We start from the raw sequence: 14,124 nt of genomic DNA on the forward strand, positions 1-14,124 counted from the left end.
CCAAGTTGCTAGACGTTGTCAGGGCACTGAAAATATATGTTTCCAGAACGGCTAGAGTCAGAAAATCTGACTCGCTGTTTATCCTATATGCACCTAACAAGCTGGGTGCTCCTGCTTCTAAGCAGACTATTGCTCGTTGGATTTGTAGTACAATTCAGCTTGCACATACTGTGGCAGGCCTGCCACAGCCAAAATCTGTCAATGCCCATTCCACAAGGAAGGTGGGCTCATCTTGGGCGGCTGCCCGAGGGGTCTCGGCTTTACAACTTTGCCGAGCAGCTACTTGGTCAGGGGCAAACACGTTTGCAAAATTCTACAAATTTGATACCCTGGCTGAGGAGGACCTGGAGTTCTCTCATTCAGTGCTGCAGAGTCATCCGCACTCTCCCGCCCGTTTGGGAGCTTTGGTATAATCCCCATGGTCCTTACGGAGTTCCCAGCATCCACTAGGACGTTAGAGAAAATAAGAATTTACTCACCGGTAATTCTATTTCTCGTAGTCCGTAGTGGATGCTGGGCGCCCATCCCAAGTGCGGTTTATCTGCAATACTTGTACATAGTTATTGTTAACTAAATCGGGTTATTGTTGAGCCATCTGTTGAGAGGCTCTATTGTTTCATACTGTTAACTGTGTTTCATATCACGAGTTGTACGGTGTGATTGGTGTGGCTGGTATGAGTCTTACCCGGGATTCAAAATCCTTCCTTATTGTGTACGCTCGTCCGGGCACAGTACCTAACTGAGGCTTGGAGGAGGGTCATAGTGGGAGGAGCCAGTGCACACCAGGTAGTCTAAGATCTTTCTAGAGTGCCCAGCCTCCTTCGGAGCCCGCTATTCCCCATGGTCCTTACGGAGTTCCCAGCATCCACTACGGACTACGAGAAATAGAATTACCGGTGAGTAAATTCTTATTTTTTCCAATCACCATCCTTGATAGTTTTAGCTTTCAGATTCTGAATGCTACTTTGCTGTGTAACTGATGTTATTGAAAATGATCTGAGTTCTTGTGCTATCTTGTGCATTGGAATTAATTTCCACTGTTCCACTATTGATCAAGGCATCCAAACCAAAAGCTCCTACTAATTCTGAAAAAGAAAATGACCCAATGAGGACTCCTGATGCATTACCGGATGACAAAAAAATGGAATACCGTCTCTTGAAGGAAGAGATTGCCAGGTAACAATCCATTGTTGCTGATGTAGTTACAAGTAGTGGCCTAGTGTACTGTTTATTTATTAGTGTTGTTATTGCCCTGTTCAGTAGAGAAAAACAAAAGCTCTTTAAACCTGACCAGTCAAAAGCAAGTTCATCACCAGCTAATTCTGACATAGAAGTTGATGGAAACAGAAGACCTGTGAGGGATCCAAAGGTGACAGAAGTGGAGTCCAGGCACATGAAACAAAAGTAAGCCAGTAGCACAAATTGTTCATTTAAAAAAAAAAAAAAGTTAGTTTGGGAGAGAGGTAGGGAAAGCCTGCATTTCTGCCAAGCTATAGTAAGCACCTTCATTGTACCTTTAACCCTTTCTCAGCAGTGCTGTTAGTGAACCATTAATGTTAATTGCCTTTTCAATCTACTTTTTTTTATGTATTTAAACAGAATGCTCCTATTAAAGGATGAGTCTCTCTTAAAAAATTTGTTGCAACAAGAGGAAAAGAAAAAGGAATCTATCAAAACCGCAGAGTTAAAAATTGCCAGACTCACTGAGCAGCTACATGCAACGGAGAAGTTCCTGAATGCTAATCAGATGTTCCTGGAGAGGTTGCAAGAACAGGTGTTAACATATGAAATGGAAATTTAATACCGTATTTGCCGGCGTATAAGACGACTGGGCGTATAAGACGACCCCCAACATTTCCACTCAAAATATAGAGTTTGTTATATACTCGCCGTATAAGACTACCCCCTCTTGCATCATATTTCTTTCTTTTTGCTGTTGCCATGATAGGGTTGATAGGGGTTTGACTGCTGGACATTTTCTATGCTGTATTGTACTGTACAATGGTTCAGTACTGTGGTTGGCTGTATACAAAGCCTGATTGGATTGGTCCCTGCTCCCTGTCTGGCCTCCCTGTCTCACTGTATATTATGACCGCATGTGCAAGGGGCGGGCCGGAGCGCCGCTGCTTCCCGAGCAGAACGGGCCGGTCACGCCGAAAAGGCTGGCACCCCTGTATCGCTGCTGATGCTCGCCGCAGCCACGCTGATGACCCGCCGCGGCCGCAGTGCATCGGGAGGCACTGTGGCGTATAAGCTTAGAAGGAAGGATGTCCAGCGCTCGTATATAAGAGTATCTTAAATTGTCCTCAGGCTGCAACCTCTTTTTTGAAGTACCTCTAACTTCAATCTAGATATGGAAAATTGCAGAGTCAGGTGCGCCAGAAGGACAATTTTGGCTGAAAAAATGGGGATATGATTATAATAACACTCAGGCTAGTTGATTTTAAATACCAATTATGTTTTTTATTTAAACTAAAAATTACATCTGTATATACACAAACTGAGATCTTGCACAGTTGTGTCTGGATTGTTGTTAGTAGGTAGGGGAAGGGGATTGTGATATTGGGGGATGAGGACACTTCAGGTTGGTGGCGTCCCACCTCTGTAGTGTCTATGGTTTGTTTGAAATGTTCAGAGCCTATGGTCAGTGCTGGTATGTGAGTCCGTCTGGTAGAGAATGAAAAACAAAACAAAAAGCAAAAACAAAAGATAGGGGTACCCCCGGAGGGTCGGTGCGGCAAGGGATCTTATTGGTGGCTAATCGTTAGGTAGTGAGGGCTCTGGACATACCGTGGCGTATAAGACGACCCCCCCACTTGGAGGCATGTTTTGCAGGGAAAAAAAGTCATCTTATACGCCGGCAAATACGGTAACTCAAAAAGTACTGGCCTATCTGTAATATACTGTTCTTTAACCATGCTTATCAGTATTACTCAAATGTGCTAATGCCTGACTGCTAAACCCCTCGTCTCTGATCTTAGATATCATTTAGTGTTTCTCTGACGTCCTAGTGGATGCTGGGAACTCCGTAAGGACCATGGGGAATAGCGGCTCCGCAGGAGACTGGGCACAACTAAAGAAAGCTTTAGGACTACCTGGTGTGCACTGGCTCCTCCCACTATGACCCTCCTCCAGACCTCAGTTAGAATTTTTTGCCCGGCTGAGCTGGATGCACACTAGGGGCTCTCCTGAGCTCCTAGAAAAAGAAAGTATATTTTAGGTTTTTTATTTTCAGTGAGATCTGCTGGCAACAGACTCACTGCTACGAGGGACTTAGGGGAGAGAAGCGAACCAACCTGCTTGCAGCTAGCTTGGGCTTCTTAGGCTACTGGACAACATTAGCTCCAGAGGGATCGAACACTGGGCCCGTCCATGATCGTCCGGTCCCGGAGCCGCGCCGCCGTCCCCCTTGCAGAGCCAGAAGCAAGAAGATCTTCCTCAAAATCGGCGGCTGAAGACTCCTGTCTTCATTAAGGTAGCGCACAGCACTGCAGCTGTGCGCCATTGCTCCCTGTGCACACCACACACTCCGGTCACTATGGGTGCAGGGCGCTGGGGGGGGGGGCGCCCTGGGCAGCAATTTGAGTACCTTACAGGTGGCAAACACACATAATATAGCTTACTAGGCTATATACGTGTAAAATACCCCTGCCACATTAATTTAATAAAAGCGGGAGAAGTCCGCCGAAAAAGTGGCGGGGCTATCTCCCTCAGCACACTGGTGCCATTTCCTCTAACAGCTCCGCTGGAAGGATCGCTCCCAGGCTCTCCCCTGCAGTTTCAGACTACATAAGGGTAAAAAAGAGAGGGGGGGCACTAAATTTAGGCGCAATTCTGTGTAATAAGCAGCTATAAGGGAAATCACTGTGAGTAGTGTAAATCCCGGCATTATATAGCGTTCTGGTGTGTGCTGGCATACTCTCTCTCTGTCTCCCCAAAGGGCTTTGTGGGGTCCTGTCCTCAGTCAGAGCATTCCCTGTGTGTGTGCGGTGTGTCGGTACGGCTGTGTCGACATGTTTGATGAGGAGGCTTATGTGGAGGCGGAGCAGGTGCCTATAAATGTGTTGTCACACCCTGCGGGGTCGACACCTGAGTGGATGGATATGTGGAAGGAAGTACGTGACAGTGTCAACTCCTTACACAAAAGGTTTGACGACATGACAGATGTGGGACAGCCGGCTTCTCAGCCCGTGCCTGCCCAGGCGTCTCAAAAGCCATCGGGGGTCCTAAAACGCCCGCTACCGCAGATGGCAGATACAGACGTCGACACGGATACTGACTCCAGTGTCGACGACGGTGAGACCACGGTACATTCCAATAGGGCCATCCGTTACAGGCATGTCCAAACTGCGGCCCTCCAGCTGTTGTGAAACTACATATCCCAGCATGCCATGACACAGTTTTGCTGTCAGAGAATGCTAAAGCTGTGTCAGGGCATGCTGGGATGTGTAGTTTCTCAACAGCTGGAGGGCCTCGGTTTGGACATGCCTGCGTTACATGATTACGGCAATGAAAGATGTGTTGCACATTTCTGATCTTTACCCAGGTACCACAAAAAAGGGTATTCTGTTTGGGGAGAAAAAGCAACCAGTGGTTTTTCCCCCATCTGATGAGTTGAATGAAGTGTGTGATGAAGCGTGGGCTTCCCCCGATAAGAAACTGGTGATTTCTAAAAGATTACTAATGCGTACCCTTTCCCGCCAGAGGATAGGTCACGTTGGGAGACATCCCCTAGGGTGGATAAAGCGCTCACGCTTCTCAAAAAAGGTGGCACTACCGTCTCCGGATACGGCCGCCCTAAAGGAGCCTGCAGATAGAAAGCAGGAGGCTATCCTGAAGTCTGTGTATACACACTCAGGTTTTATACTGCAACCGGCTATTGCTTCAGCATGGATGTGCAGTGCTGCAGCCGCGTGGTCCGATTCCCTGTCTGATAACATTGATACCCTGGACAGGGACACTATATTGCTAAACATAGAGCATATTAAGGATGCACTCTTATATATGAGAGATGCCCAGAGGGATATTTGCCGGCTGGCATCTAGAGTAAATGCAATGTCCATATCTGCCAGGAGGGTATTGTGGACCCGGCAATGGACAGGTGATGCAGATTCTAAAAGGCACATGGAGGTTTGCCTTACAAAGGTGAGGAATTGTTTGGGGAGGGTCTCTCGGACCTTGTCTCCACAGCAACTGCTGGAAAGTCGACATTTTTACCCCATGTTCCCTCACAGCCAAAGAAAGCACCGTATTATCAGGTACAGTCCTTTCGGCCACAGAAAGGCAAGCGGGTTAAAGGCGCGTCCTTTCTGCCCAGAGGCAGAGGCAGGGGGAAAAAGCTGCACCATACAGCCAGTTCCCAGGAGCAAAAGCCCTCTCCCGCTTCCTCTAAGTCCACCGCATGACGCTGGGGCTCCACAGGCGGAGCCAGGTGCGGTGGGGGCCCGTCTCCGGAACTTCAGCGACCAGTGGGCTCGCTCACAGGTAGATCCCTGGATTCTACAAGTGGTATCTCAGTGTTACAAGCTGGAATTCGAGACGTCTCCCCCTCGCCGTTTCCTCAAATCAGCTTTGCCAACAACTCCCCTAGACAGGGAGGCAGTGCTGTACTCTCAGCAGGTGATAATCAAGGTACCCCTCCTGCAACAGGGAAGGGGTTATTATTCCACGTTGTTTGTGGTACCGAAACCGGACGGTTCGGTGAGACCCATTTTAAATCTAAAATCACTGAACACTTACATAAGAAGGTTCAAGTTCAAAATGAAATCGCTCAGAGCGGTTACTGCGAGCCTGGACGAGGGGGATTACATGGTATCACTGGACATCAAGGATGCTTACCTGCATGTCCCCATTTACCCTCCTCACCAGGAGTACCTCAGATTTGTGGTACAGGACTGTCATTACCAATTCCAGACGTTGCCGTTTGGTCTATCCACGGCTCCGAGGGTATTTACCAAGGTAATGGCAGAAATGATGATACTCCTTCGAAAAAAAGGAGTCATAATTATCCCGTACTTGGACGATCTCCTTATAAAGGCGAGGTCCAGGGAACAGTTGTTGATCGGAGTAGCACTAGCTCAGACAGTGCTACAACAGCACGGCTGGATCCTGAATATCCCGAAGTCGCAGCTGGTTCCTACAACGCGTCTACTGTTCCTGGGGATGTTTCTGGACACAGAACAGAAAAAAGTGTTTCTCCCGGAGGAGAAGGCCAGGGAGTTGTCATCTCTTGTAAGAGACCTCCTAAAACCAAAACAGGTGTCGGTGCATCACTGCACGCGAGTCCTGGGAAAGATGGTAGCTTCTTACGAAGCAATTCCATTCGGCAGGTTCCATGCAAGGATCTTTCAGTGGGATCTGCTGGACAAGTGGTCCGGATCGCATCTTCAGATGCATCGGCTGATAACCTTGTCCCCAAGGGCCAGGGTGTCTCTACTGTGGTGGCTGCAGAGTGCTCATCTTCTAGAGGGCCGCAGATTCGGCATACAGGACTGGGTCCTAGTGACCACGGATGCCAGCCTTCGAGGCTGGGGGGCAGTCACTCAGGGAAGAAATTTCCAAGGACTATGGTCAAGTCAGGAGACTGCCCTACACAAAAATATTCTGGAACGAAGGGCCATTTACAATGCCCTAAGTCAGGCAAGGCCCCTGCTTCAACACCAGCCGGTACTGATTCAGTCAGACAACATCACGGCGGTCGCCCATGTAAACCAACAGGGCGGCACAAGAAGCAGGATGGCGATGGCAGAAGCCACAAGGATTCTCCGTTGGGCGGAGAATCACGTGTTAGCACTGTCAGCAGTGTTCATTCCGGGAGTGGACAACTGGGAAGCAGACTTCCTCAGCAGGCACGACCTCCACTCGGGAGAGTGGGGACTTCATCCAGAAGTCTTCCAAATGATTGTACACCAGTGGGAAAGGCCACAGGTGGACATGATGGCGTCCCGCCTCAACAAAAAGCTAAAAAGATATTGCGCCAGGTCAAGGGACCCTCAGGCGATAGCTGTGGACGCTCTGGTAACGCCGTGGGTGTACCAGTCGGTGTTTGTGTTCCCTCCTCTGCCTCTCATACCCAAGGTACTGAGAATAATAAGAAAAAGAGGAGTACGAACTATACCCGTGGTTCCGGATTGGCCAAGAAGATCTTGGTACCCAGAACTTCAAGAAATGATCTCAGAGGACCCATGGCCTCTGCCGCTCAGACAGGACCTGCTTCAGCAGGGACCCTGTCTGTTCCAAGACTTACCACGGCTGCGTTTGACGGCATGGCGGTTGAACACCGGATCCTAAAGGAAAAAGGCATTCCGGAGGAAGTCATTCCTACGCTGATTAAGGCGAGGAAAGATGTGACCGTAACACATTACAGGTTGAGTATCCCATATCCAAATATTCCGAAATACGGAATATTCCGAAATACGGAATTTTTTGAGCTAGAGTGAAATAGTGAAACCTTTGTTTTCTGATGTTTCAATGTACACAAACTTTGTTTAATACACAAAATTATTAAAAATATTGTATTAAATGACCTTCAGGCTGTGTGTATAAGGTGTATAGGAAACAAATAAATTGTGTGAATGTACACACACATTGTTAAATGTACAAAGTTATTAAAAATATTGGCTAAAATTACCTTCAGGCTGTGTGTATAAGGTGTATATGAAACATAAATGCATTCTGTGCTTAGACTTAGGTCCCAAAGCCATGATATCTCATTATGGAATGCAATTATTCCAAAATACGGAAAAATCCGATATCCAAAATACTTCTGGTCCCAAGCATTTTGGATACTCAACCTGTATCACCGTATTTGGCGAAAATATGTTGCTTGGTGTGAGGCCAGAAAGGCCCCAACGGAGGAATTTCAACTGGGTTGTTTTCTGCACCTCCTACAGTCAGGAGTGTCTATGGGACTAAAATTGGGTTCCATTAAGGTCCAGATTTCGGCTCTGTCCATTTTCTTCCAAAAAGAACTGGCTTCACTGCCTGAAGTTCAGACTTTTGTTAAGGGAGTGCTGCATATTCAGCCCCCGTTTGTGCCTCCAGTGGCACCGTGGGATCTCAACGTGGTGTTGGATTTCCTGAAGTCGCATTGGTTTGAGCCACTTAAAACCGTGGAGCTAAAATACCTCACGTGGAAAGTGGTCATGCTGTTGGCCTTGGCCAGGCGTGTATCAGAATTGGCGGCTTTGTCATGCAAAAGCCCTTATCTGATTTTTCATGTGGATAGGGCGGTATTGAGGACGCGTTCCCAATTCCTTCCTAAGGTGGTATCAGCTTTTCATGTGAACCAACCTATTGTGGTGCCTGCGGCTACTCGGGACTTGGAGGACTCCAAGTTGCTGGACGTCGTCAGGGCCCTGAAAATATGTTTCCAGGACGGCTGGAGTCAGAAAAACTGACTCGCTATTTATCCTGTATGCACCCAACAAGCTGGGTGCTCCTGCTTCTAAGCAGACTATTGCTCGCTGGATCTGTAGCACGATTCAACTTGCACATTCTGCGGCTGGACTGCCGCATCCTAAATCTGTAAAGGCCCATTCCACGAGGAAAGTGGGCTCTTCTTGGGCGGCTGCCCGAGGGGTCTCGGCTTTACAACTTTGCCGAGCTGCTACTTGGTCGGGTTCAAACACTTTTGCAAGATTCTACAAGTTTGATACCCTGGCTAAGGAGGACCTTGAGTTTGCTCATTCGGTGCTGCAGAGTCATCCGCGCACTCCCGCCCGTTTGGGAGCTTTGGTGTAATCCCCATGGTCCTTACGGAGTTCCCAGCATTTACTAGGAGGTCAGAGAAAATAAGATTTTACTCACCGGTAAATCTATTTCTCGTAGTCCGTAGTGGATGCTGGGCGCCCATCCCAAGTGCGGATTGTCTGCAAAACTTGTATATAGTTATTGCTTAACTAAAGGGTTGTTATGAGCCATCTGTTGGTGAGGCTCAGTTGTTATTCATACTGTTAACTGGGTATAGCATCACGAGTTATACGGTGTGATTGGTGTGGCTGGTATGAGTCTTACCCGAGATTCAAAATCCTTCCTTATTGTGTCAGCTCTTCCGGGCACAGTATCCTAACTGAGGTCTGGAGGAGGGTCATAGTGGGAGGAGCCAGTGCACACCAGGTAGTCCTAAAGCTTTCCTTAGTTGTGCCCAGTCTCCTGCGGAGCCGCTATTCCCCATTGTCCTTACGGAGTTCCCAGCATCCACTACGGACTACGAGAAATAGATTTACCGGTGAGTGACAGTTGGCCGATATACTCCGTACAGACTGAACGATAGCGTAAGGGACAGCGTTCAGTGATGTCAAGCCGCGGCTGGCCCATACATATGCAGCTTTGGACAATAAATCCAAATTGAGCTGCATGCAAAGGTGACACAGGGGTACGATGATGATGCACGGGACAGCGCTTCATTCAGGCAGCATACACACTGGACGATATTGGCAACAATATCGCTCAGGATGGTAATGAGTCATGTTGTTGACAATCTTGTCTAGTGTATATGCTCCTTTAGACTTACAGTTCGGGTTTATTTTGCTTTTGTTACATTTTTGTGACATTTTGGAGTATAAGCTATTTTCTCTTTCATCCACTAGGGGACACTTGAGTTCCTTATACAGTAGGGGTGTGAAGCTTGCAACAGGAGGTGTGGCACAATCTAAAATTAGTATTGTCTGCACAGCTGGCTCCTCCCCCTTCACATCCCTCCTCCCTCTGTTTTGAAAATTGTGCTAGGAGATGTAGCACATGGAGCTCAGAGCTCCTGACAAAAGATCTAAAAACAAAAAGAAAACTACTCGGCTGCGTCAACCTAACGAAAAGGGGGACAAAGCCCACGAGTATAGAAGAGACAAAGATCCCTTCTGAAGGGACCTGCATCTCTCACAGGAGATCCTCTTACACTTAAGTGAGTACTGGTTGTAGGTAAAAGGGCCCTAGTGTAACAAGAATAGGGGGTTTTACAAGAATCACTTTCTAATGATTTTTAGCAGTGTTCAGTCCCCTGTTGGATAACTGATGGGCGCCGCTGTAGGGACCGAGTGACGGGTCCTGCAGTGCGCGCGGGCTCTGGGGATAGAGTAATGCTGTGCTTGTTGGGCTCTCTCCCTGTCATGATTCCGCCTTCAGCCTCTAGGGCTCTAAAGCCGGCCACAGCGGCATATTTAATGCTCGCCGAGGTTTGTCGCTCGGCGGCACGGCAGACTCGCCGCAAGGGGACGGGGGAGTGCGGTCCTGGGCGCACGCGTTGGCGGGCACAGTGCAGTGCGACTAAAACATAAGCACACAGCACGGAGGTGAGACTCCGCGGCCGCAGGGGAAAATAGTTATATAGGCTGGAGGTAGAGATTAGGGCAGCTCCTCCTGCTAAGAGAGAGAGATCAGTTAGGGTCACATAATATAATGAAGTAATCTCTATTTCTCTAACGTCCTAGTGGATGCTGGGGACTCCGTAAGGACCATGGGGAATAGACGGGCTCCCCAGGAGACAGGGCACTTTAAGAAAGAATTTGGATTCTGGAGTGTTCTGGCTCCTCCCTCTATGTCCCTCCTCCAGACCTCAGTTTGAAACTGTGCCCGGACGAGCTGGGTGCTACTTAGTGGGCTCTCCTGAGCTTGCTAAAAAGAAAGTATTTTGTTAGGTTTTTTATTTTCAGAGAGATCTGCTGGCAACAGGCTCTCTGCTACGTGGGACTGAGGGGAGAGAAGCAGCCCTACTCACTGAAGATAGGTCCTGCTTCTTAGGCTACTGGACACCATTAGCTCCAGAGGGATCGTACACAGGATCGCACCCTTGGTCGTCCGATCCCGGAGCCGCGCCGCCGTCCCCCTCGCAGAGCCAGAAGACAGAAGCCGGTGTCAGAAGCAAGAAGACTTCGAAATCGGCGGCAGAAGACTCCAGTCTTTATATGAGGTAGCGCACAGCACTGCAGCTGTGCGCCATTGCTCCCACACTAAACCCACACACTCCGGTCACTGTAGGGTGCAGGGTGCATGGGGGGGCGCCCTGGGCAGCAATTAGGTACCTCTTGGCAAAAGTTTACATAATATACAGTGGGGCACTGTATATATGTATGAGCCCCCGCCAAAATTGTACATGAAAGCGGGACAGAAGCCCGCCGTCGAGGGGGCGGGGCTTCTTCCTCAGCACTCACCAGCGCCATGTTTTTTCTCCACAGCACCGCTGAGAGGAAGCGCCCCAGTCTCTCCCCTGCAGTTACACGGTAGAAGAGGGTAAAATGAGAGGGGGGGCACATAATTAGGCGCAAAAATCAATATAAACAGCAGCTACTGGGTTAACATTAAGTTACTGTGTTATTCCTGGGTTAATAGCGCTGGGGTGTGTGCTGGCATACTCTCTCTCTCTCTCTCTCTCTCCGAAGGGCCTTATGGGGGAATTATCTTCAGATGAGCATTCCCTGAGTGTGTGGTGTGTCGGTACGTGTGTGTCGACATGTCTGAGGTAAAAGGCTCCCCTAAGGAGGAGATGGAGCAAATGTGTGTGAGAGGGTGTCTCCGTCGACAATGCCGACACCTGTTTGGATATGTGTAATTAAGTGCTAAGGTGAATTTATTGCACAAAAGATTAGAGAACAGACAGGAAATCTACCCATGTCTGTCCCTATGTCGCAGAGACCTTCAGAGTCTCTCAATGCTCACTATCCAAAATAATAGACACTAATATCGACACGGAGTTTGACTCCAGTGTCGACTACGATAATGCAAAGTTACAGCCAAAATGGCAGAAAAGTATTCAATATATGATTATTGTAATAAAAGATAATTTGCATATCATTGATGACTCATCTGTCCCTGACACAAGGGTACACATGTTTAAGGGGAAGAAAGCTGAGGTAAATTTCCCTCCTCATGATGAAAAAGAGTGGGAATCTCCAGACAAGAGACTGCAGTTTCCCACAAAGAATTCTCAGGCAGTATCCTTTCCCCACTAGGGCCAGGATATGATGGGAATCTTCCCCTAGGGTGTCACGTTTGCCCAAAAGGTAGCCCTGACGTAACAGCTATTCTCAGGGATCCTGCAGATAGCGTGCACATTCTGGTACACTACTCAGACCGGCGATTGTGTCGGCATGGGTTTATAGCGCTGTGGCAGCGTGGACAGGTACCTTATCAGCAGAGATTGAGACCCTAGTATGCATATAGAGATATATATATATATATATATATATATATATATATATATATATATATATATATATATTTATATATTAAAGATGCTGTCTTAAGAGATATATATATATATATATATATATATATATATATATATATATATATATATATATATATATATATATATAACATGCCCAAAGAGACATGAGTATACTGGGTCCTAGAGTCAAAGCTATGTCGATTTCTGCTTGACGTGTCCTGTGGAATATGCAATGGACAGATGATGCCGACTTAAGAGGCATATGGAAGGCTGAGGATTGTGTGGAGAAGGGTTCTCGGACCTGGTCTCCACAGCTATAGATGGTAATTCTGATATTTTGCCTTATATTCCTGCACAGCCTAGGAAAGCACGACATTATCAAATGCAGCCTTTCGAATAAAGAAACAAGAAAGTCTGAGGTGCGTCCTTTCTTGCCAGAGGCGGGGGCAGAGGAAAGAAGCTGCACAACACAGCTAGTTCCCAGGAACAGAAGTCCTCCCCGGCCTCTACAAAGATCCACCGCATGTCGCTGGGGCTCCACAGGCGGAGCTAGGCCCGGTGGGGGCACACCTTCGTAAGTTCAGCCACAAGTGGGTTCACTCCCTGTTAGATCCCTGGGCAATAGATATTGTGTCTCAGGGATACAAGCTGGACTTTGAGAAGATGCCCCCTCACCGACGGCCCTGCCGTCTTCCCCCCCACGAGAGGGAAACAGTGTTAACTGCAATTCACAAATTGTATCTTCAACAGGTGGTGGTCAAGGTTTCCCTCCTTCAACAATGAGGGGGTTATTATTCGACCATGTTGTAGTCCCGAAACCAGACGGTTCGGTCAGACCCATATTGAATTTAAAATCCCTGAACATATACCTGAAAAGGTTCAAGTTCAAGATGGAATCGCTAAGAGCGGTCACTGCAAGCCTGAAAGGGGGAGATTTTATGGTGACTCGGGACATAAAGGATGCATACCTTCATGTCCCCATTTATCCACCTCATCAGGCGTACCTCAGAATTGTGGTACGGGATTGTCATTACCAATTTCAGACGTTGCCGTTTGGTCTCTCCACGGCCTTGAGAATATTCACCAAGGTAATGGCGGAAATGATGGTGCTCCGGCGGAAGCAAGGTGTCACTATTATGTACTTGGACGATCTCCTCATAAAAGCGAGATCAAGAGAGCAGTTGCTGATCAGCGTATTACTGTCTCTGGAAGTGTAACGGCAACACGGCTGGATTCTATATATTCCAAAGTCGCAGTTGGTTCCTACAGCTCATCTGCCTCTCCTAGGCATGATCCTAGGCACAGACCAGAAAAGGGTTTATCTCCCGATAGAGAGAGCTCAGGAGCTCGTGACACTGGTCCGGAATCTATTAAAACCAAAACAGGTGTCAGTGCATCACTGCACTCGAGTCCTGGGAAGGAGGGTGGCATCATACGAAGCCATTCCCTTCGACATGTACCATGCGAGGACCTACCAATGGGACTTACTGGACAAGTGGTCCTGATCACATCTTCAGATGCATCGGTTAATCACCCTATCCCCCAGGGCCAGGGTGTCTCTCCTGTGGTAACTGCAGAGTGCTCACCTACTCGAAGGTCGCAGATTCGGCATTCAGGACTGGGTCCTGGTGACCACGGATGCAAGCCTCCGAGGGTGGGGGGCAGTCACACAGGGAAGAAATTTCCAAGGGCTGTGGTCAAGGCAGGAGACTTGCCTTCACATCAATATCCTGGAACTAAGGGTCATATACAACGCCCTAAGTCAAGCGGAGACCCTGCTTCGCGACCAACCGGTTCTGATTCAGTCAGACAATATCACCGCGGTGGCTCATATAAACCGCCAAGGCGGCACAAGGAGCAGGGTGGCGATTGTAGAAGCCACCAGAATTTTTCGCTGGCCGGAGAATCACGTAAGCGCACTGTCAGCAGTGTTCATTCCGGGAGTGGACAACTCGGAAGCA

General features: G+C 48.2%; 1 protein-coding gene across 2 annotated transcripts in view; it reads left to right on the forward strand.

The window, feature by feature from the left end:
- The window catches only part of ZFC3H1 (zinc finger C3H1-type containing), a 265,037-nt gene that overhangs the window by 91,545 nt on the left and 159,368 nt on the right, over positions 1 to 14,124 (forward strand). For both annotated transcript variants that reach the window (XM_063927461.1, XM_063927460.1), the window contains exons 11-13: positions 1,058 to 1,176; positions 1,261 to 1,404; positions 1,600 to 1,774. In XM_063927461.1, the coding sequence (XP_063783531.1) occupies positions 1,058 to 1,176; positions 1,261 to 1,404; positions 1,600 to 1,774 (438 nt within the window). The remainder of the gene's footprint in view (positions 1 to 1,057; positions 1,177 to 1,260; positions 1,405 to 1,599; positions 1,775 to 14,124) is intronic.

The sequence above is a fragment of the Pseudophryne corroboree genome, chromosome 6 (assembly GCF_028390025.1).
Source record: "Pseudophryne corroboree isolate aPseCor3 chromosome 6, aPseCor3.hap2, whole genome shotgun sequence".
Lineage (NCBI taxonomy): Eukaryota > Metazoa > Chordata > Amphibia > Anura > Myobatrachidae > Pseudophryne > Pseudophryne corroboree.